At 36.9% G+C, this 7,309-nt stretch overlaps 1 protein-coding gene across 1 annotated transcript in view; it reads right to left on the bottom strand.

Moving 5' to 3' along the window:
* Agps (alkylglycerone phosphate synthase) overlaps positions 1-7,309 on the bottom strand; it is a 98,442-nt gene that overhangs the window by 31,969 nt on the left and 59,164 nt on the right. Inside the window, exons 13-14 of the mRNA XM_021156099.2 lie at positions 6,429-6,505; positions 4,190-4,302 (exon numbers count right to left, since the gene is read on the bottom strand). Coding sequence (XP_021011758.1) covers positions 4,190-4,302; positions 6,429-6,505 — 190 coding nt within the window. The remainder of the gene's footprint in view (positions 1-4,189; positions 4,303-6,428; positions 6,506-7,309) is intronic.

The raw sequence follows: 7,309 nt of genomic DNA, 5'->3' as shown, positions 1-7,309 counted from the left end.
AATTACAGGTGATTATACACTAATTAGGGACATCCAGAAAGAACCAGCCTTCAGAATCTAGCCAGAATCAACGGAAGATGCAAAGAACTGACTGAGCAGCTCTATTTTAAAATCACAGGGGCAAAACGAAGAGCATCATTTTATAAACACAATGCTAAGGAACCAGCAAGATGCAGCTCAAGTGAAATGACGCAAAGTGAGAAGTCAATTCTGGGTTGTACCTGAGGTTAAAGCAGAGAGACAGACAAAGTTCTAAAACACAAAATTCCTGTGTCGAGGACTTAAGAGGGATGCAGATGAGCTCCTAGCCTAAGCAGACACCAAAAATGAAGTCAGGCTCTGGGGCTGAGAAGAAACAGTACAGTGCTAGGGAGTAAAGTTCCCACAGGAGCTGGTAGTACAGAGGAAAGAATGTGAAGCCCAGAAGATGCTGCCAAACACCTGTTCTGGGAACCTCCGAAACAGTGAGCCAAGAGCATGTGGTGGGAACAAGCCTGCCTACTTCACTGGATGCGATCCAGTGGGGAAACACCCAAAGAAACATGCCTTTTTAAACAATCTGAAGGGCTGGGAAAATGGCTCAGGCGGTCTGAGAGTGTGCTGCCCTTGGAGGGGACCAGAGTTTGGCTGCCAACACCCACACTGGGTCACTTAGAACCACCTGTAACTCTAGCTCCAAACAAACTGACACATGGCTTCAGTGGGCACCAAGTGCGCGTGCACACTGGGCGCACACACAGGCATAAATAAGAATTTAAAATACAATTTAAAAATCAGAAGAAATAACAATAATAATTTTTTAAAAAACTGTAACTAGATATCCATAAGCCCTAAAAGAGAATAAAGAGCAATTTTTATAATCATAATTTTTCTAGCAAATTTAGTTTTTGGAATCTTTCCTCCTTTTTTTTTAAATTTTTGGTTTGGTGGTGGTGGTTGTTTCAGAACTATCAATTTAGCCCAAACCAAATTAAGATACAATATGTAAGCAATCACAAAACTAAGAAATGAAATGTTTCTGTACTGTCAATTTTGCAGCCATTCTTAAAAAAAAATTATAGTTACACTCCAATTGCTATATTTCTAAGTAGAACGTCCATCTACTACTTGTTATTCTCACAAATGTCAAACATCAATTCACAAGGTCCTTAAACATATTTAATGAAGGCGTAGATCACCTAATAGAGAGGCAAGCCAGACTCTCATTCTACGTTAAAGGGCCATTTGGCCAAGCTAACACTCCAATGCTGAATTATATCAAACAACTTAAGGACACTGTAAAAATAATGATAAGGTATTGCCTTAAATTCCGTGGGAAATGTCAAAGCATCTGCCCTGCCTACTGGCAGGTGATGCTTATGCAGCTCCTAAAGGAGCACAAGTCCTTTCCTAGCAATCATGAAAAATCAGTCAGAGGATGGTTCTTTTAGCATCTGGCTATCATGGCCATTGGGTCATGGGTGTTGAGGCATGTTCAACAGTGCTGGAGTGGGGGTAAAAGGAGGCCGACTGAGCACATTAACAAATAAAACACACTACGTGATGGGAGGATACCACACCACGTAAAAACAGTCAATTTTAGATAATGAGCAATAAGAACACAAGACAAAAAGAAAGAAAATAAAGGACTGATTAACAATGCCCTAATTAAAAAGAAAATATGCCAGCAATGTGGTGGAACCTTCCTCCTACTTGATGCACAAAAAGGCGTGACTGTGGACGCTGAGTCGGACGAGCAGCACTCAAACAAGAAAATATCCACAAGTCTTTAGTAACCGGGACAAAAATTCATGTCTACCGAAAACAGGAAAGCCAGAAAACCAAAAGACAATGTATTTCTAAAGATTTAAAAAAAAATTCAAAATAGCCCCAAGTCTTTTTCCTAATGATGGTCTGGATTGTTCAGACACGGATTTGTATATTTAACGAGGGCAACCAGACAGACGGACTAGAAGGACTTAAGTTTAAGCGAGGAGCAGACCCAGTAAAGAGAGACCAAGCCTCCCATCCCACTCAGGCCTTTCCTCTAAGTTCATCCCATTTACTGAAGTACGCAAGATTACTACAATTATCCAACATTATCTTGAGAAGGTTGAACTCGGTATCTCACACATGATTCACTTTTTCTTTTAAATTGTAAATGAAAATGCTTGTGGAGAACACTGGCATTACTAACATAACAGTTGGTAGCTCAAGTAAAACTGATAAAATGGCTCTAATAAAGACCTAAAGGTTAAAATATAACTTCTCAAATAAAATAATAATTAAGAACAGAGCAGAAAAAAATTGTGTGTCATTAACTCATTTAAAATGTTTCTTAAATCGTCCTAAGCCTTACAAAATCTAAGTGTAGATAGAGCAGCCATTTTCATCACTAGCCTTCAGCATCACATAGTGAATGTGGCGCATTATTAGCTACTAGTTATCTTCTGGCCAGCAATGAACAGCCTTACTCACACAGCCGTGAGGGGTGTTGGTGGGAAATGGGAGAAAAGTGAGGTGGAGCTAAGCAAACCCTAACAGCACAGCCAGCAACTCAAACATTAGGACAAAATGTTTTTTCCCTTTCCATCTTAGTACTTCTGAAATTTTAGACACCCCAATTAATATTTTAATATATATGCATCACTTCCCAGGATCTGTTGTTGTTTTGATTTTGCTTTGTTGCTGTTTTGGCTGAGAACAAGAGGAAATACATAAATAAAAAATGTAAAACTTCAGTTTCTAATGGTTCAAGCTAGAGCAAGTATAGAAAAAAAATTTAGCTTAAATATCCTTTCTCACTAGTACTCTTCCCCCCACCCCCCATCCCCTTTGAAACAGGGTTTCTCTGTGTAGCCCTGGCTGTCCTGGAGCTCACTCTCTAGACCATGCTGGCCTCCAACTTAGAAATCCGCCTGCCTCTGCCTCCCAAGTGCTGGGATTAAAGGTGTGTGCCACCACTGCCCGGCCAACTAGTACTCTTTCTTAAAGAGAAAAAAGTCTTTTAGTAATTATATCTGTATTCTTTAGAAACAAGAAGAAAATATATACAATTCAAAAGCTAGAGAGGCTTAAGATCCACTTAGACATTCATTCTATCTTAGAACTTTAGCAATTCAAGAAAGAAAAACAAAAGAACAATAACAACAACCATGGAAGATTAGAGAAAAGAGGGGTGATTTTATTTTAAGGTAATAAAATGCTATATTTTATTAGAAATTTTTAAGGAAATAGAATTTTAAGAAAATTAAAATTCTGCTTGTTTCAGAACAGAGCAATCATAAAAGAGAGACTTATTTTCAATATCCAAAGACAGTAAAAAGTAAGTCTAACATTAGACTGTTTTTTACTCTAAGACAGTACTTTATTTTAATACTAATTTCAAACAATCATAGATATAAAGAGCTAAGTTAACATATACACAAGTTGGGACATTGTAAAGCACTTATCTCCAACTTAAGTGAGTTTAAGACAAAAAGAAAGGAAGAAAAAAATAAATGTTTATAGAGTTCAGAGCTAGCTTAATGTTAGGTCTCCCCAAACCCTGGACAAATGGGAAGGGCTGGGTCAGAGAGACTGTTGGCTTCTGCACCTGAGAAGTGAGGGGAACGTGGTCCTGACAAACGGCAGGCCCACTGAGCTCTCACCCATCAGTCTCATAATCCATCAAGCAGACAGAAACCACCACCCTATCATTACTCACTTCATTATAGATGCGAAGTGTTCTGTTTCTTTATACCAACATAAAACAGTAAGTGACTGGGGTGGAGTATAGATAATTTATCAAATACCACAGACTAAACATAATTTCCTTTTAAAAACACACTAACAGCATACTTTATACATGACAATTTTGTCTCATTCTTACACAACAAATAACAGGTCACAAAATTGTCATTCATGAAAAAATCTAGGAAAAGCAAAATATTTAGCACTGTATAACCCGTATACATTACATACGTAAAAATAGGTAAAAGTGACACATTAGCCTTATAAATCTAACACTATATAATAAGCACAGTATTGTATGTATGTATAAAATTAGGTCTTCCTACAAATTTTTGGAGTAAGAAGAGTTTTTTAGGCTTATTCATAAACTAAGATTAATTTAATAGCCAATCCAAATTAGAAATGCAACACAAGCAGTCTGTGTGAGGCCCCCACACCTTGAACACACTTCCTCTTGGTTATGAACTATAAGCCATACCCAAATTTTGCTGCGATGTCATACACTTGTTTTTCGTGCTGAAGAACCTTCTCACGGTCTCCCTCGAACAGTAATGTGGCTACACTTATTTGATTTGGATCAAATCCTTTAAACTACAAAATATAAAATAAAACTTTATTATTACAGTGAAGCCTTAGCCTCTGTAAAACAGTAAACAGAAATACATTTTGCTCTTTTCTTTTTTATTTGGCCTCAATTACAGCAGCCTGCTAAATAGTGAGCTTTGGCTCTTTACACATCCATTAACAAGAACGGCAGGCACTAACTGCCGAAAGAACAGCTCATTGGTGAGCACTTGCCTGTCCTGCATAAAGCCCCAGGTTTGATGCCCAGCACTACAAGAACACAAGAAACTAAGGTGCACAAAATCATCACATTTCAAAATATACTCTGGTACTATAAATACCTACTGATATAGTAATACAACAGGTAGCCTGCCAGAACTTTAACTGTAATTGAAAACACCAAACACAAATTACAAAACAGTAGAGCCAAACAGCTGATTGGAGCTAACAACATCTATACAAACCAACCATGACATATTATATAACATTAACAGGAAAGACCTTGTATGTGCAAAGAACCAAAACTAATTTTAAAGGAAAAAAAAAAAATAGGACTGGAGAGATGGTTCAGTGGTTAAGAGCACTGACTGCTCTTCCAGAGGTCCTGAGTTCAATTCCCAGCAACCACATGGCTTACAACCATCTATAACGAGTTCTGATACCCTCTTCTCTGGTGTGTCTGAAAACAGCTACTGTGTACTCATAAATAAATCTTTAGAGAGAAAGAAGGGGGGGGGGGGAGAGGGAGAGAGAAAAATATATAAATTCGCTATGGAAAAAAATAAAGACAATACAGATGCTCCTGGATGCATGAATAATTTCAAATTTACCAATACTTGTCCAAATTGATACACTAGAATATTCGATTATAATAAAAATCCCAGCGGTCATTTGAAAAACACAAATCTCTAAAATTTTTCCTAGAATAATGAACAAAACACATGATGGTGGTAACAAAGAAAATTCCAAATAATAAAAGAAAAAAACAAGATTATATCTTTTTAACTTTTCAAAACCAAAACAGACACTATTTCAAAGCATTAGGAACTGTGTCAAAGTGGTGTCTTCTGGGGTAGTAGTGTATGTAATAAGATGCCTTAGGCATCAGTGAAAAAAGAAGCAGGCATTAATTAGTCACAGTCACTAGTGGTGACACAAGGGTCAGCAACAGGGAAGGAGGAGGTGAAGATCAATCTAGATCTTCATCTAGTAGCAAGTGATCAAAATAAAATAAAAATAACACACACACAATAAACAAAAACAACAAAAAAACCAACCACAACAAAACTCTGTAAGTGTTAATTAAACCAGGTAAGGGATCTGAGATAGCTTAATGATAGACCTCTTACTTAGTGTATGAGATTCTAAGTTTCATCTCCAGCACAAACAACACAAAACAAGAACATGATGGGGTGGGAGAGTGAAACGTCCTCAGCATACTAAAAGAGAAAGTGCTTCCTCAGCTAGAAGTGATCAGTCATAGGAAAATACATAAATTTGAATCCATGACATCAAAAAGAAAAAAAAAAAAAACTATTAAAGAGAGGTGCTTGATTGGAAAAACATTATGTACAAAATCCATGCAAAGGGCACCTGATAATTGCATTACTCAAAGGGTGTGTATCAAAACACAGTGAGAAAACAAGTTACTGTCCCTAGCACAAGGACTACATTTACTAATTTACACAAAATTATACCATGAAAAGACAGAGATGGAGATTGGTTCAAAACTCTAAATAAGCCCAATAGTAACAAAGCCCCAGGGCTACAACAACAAAATGGCACACACTGTTGCCATGGCGATACACACTAGTAACTACTTTCAACTTCCCAGTTCTCAGAAATCAAAGGTTAAGTGAGCACATGAACCCACCCGCGTTTCACTTCTCAGTGCAACTGTAAAGAAAAGAAAACTCACACTTCAGAAAATGTGGTCAGCTCGAGACTGCTCAATGCAGGACTGTTTTCAGACTTGAGAAGCACAGGCTAAGGCTTTTGAAACGGACTGCACAGTCCAGTTGCTAACATACCAGCTCCAACATAAAACACAACACAGCATGGAAAGAACGCCTTTGGGGAGGTATGTATGGCCAGAAGGCAAGAAGAAAACTCATGTCCTATACATGCACAATTTTAGATTTCTTTAGTCTTACCTTTGTAATATAAAACTTTTTTAATCCATCCAAAAATGATGTAAAAATAGAAGAGACCTGAGGTTTAAGAGCATGACCTAAGAAGGGAAAAGGTTACAGTTTAAATTAACAGCAGATGATGTGTTTCTGAATGAAAAGATGGCTTTAATTTAGTGCCCTAAGGGAAAGCGAGTTTCCACAGTTGTGAGTTACATGGATGTTTCTTAAGATCTTTTACCTCTACGTTCTTTCAAACATGGCAGTGTTTGCTGTTTTCCAGTCAAGTGACCACATGTAATTAATACTATGCATAATTTCAGTTATCTTTCAATGGCACTGTTCACACCCAGTAAAATCACCTCATTAATTTTTATTTTAAGAAAACCCAGTAGTGGCTGGTATTGCTATTATTTTTTTTTTAATTATACAGAAATCACATAGAACTAAAACCAAATATGGAATCCACGTAAAGTTTAAAGTTGTTTCTTAATTAATTCTTAACTCATCCAGAATTCTTAGCATAAAACTAGCAATTACTTTCTTAATCACACTCAGGGAGTTAAAATTGCCAAAATAACACAAACGGCATTTCAGAGCCTGCTCAATTAACATTGCTGTTGCAGATTAAGCCTAATTGAATGAGAACCTTCTACTGTTTTCTCATCATTTCAAAGAGGAGAAACTTCTCAGCTCTGGGGCTGGTTCCAGTCAAGTCTCACATCTGGCCTTAGTACTATGAGCCCAATTCAGAAAAATATGCCATCCTGTTTATGCAGAATTTAAAAAACAAAACAAAACAAAACAAAACAAAACAAAACAAAACAAAAAACCTCTGAGTATTTAGCAAACCTAAAATTGTCTTCAAATAAAGTTTTTTTCTAGTCTTTTTTTTTTTTTTTTTT

Source organism: Mus caroli, chromosome 2 (assembly GCF_900094665.2).
Source record: "Mus caroli chromosome 2, CAROLI_EIJ_v1.1, whole genome shotgun sequence".
NCBI lineage: Eukaryota > Metazoa > Chordata > Mammalia > Rodentia > Muridae > Mus > Mus caroli.
This window is presented reverse-complemented; position numbering and strand designations above follow the sequence as displayed.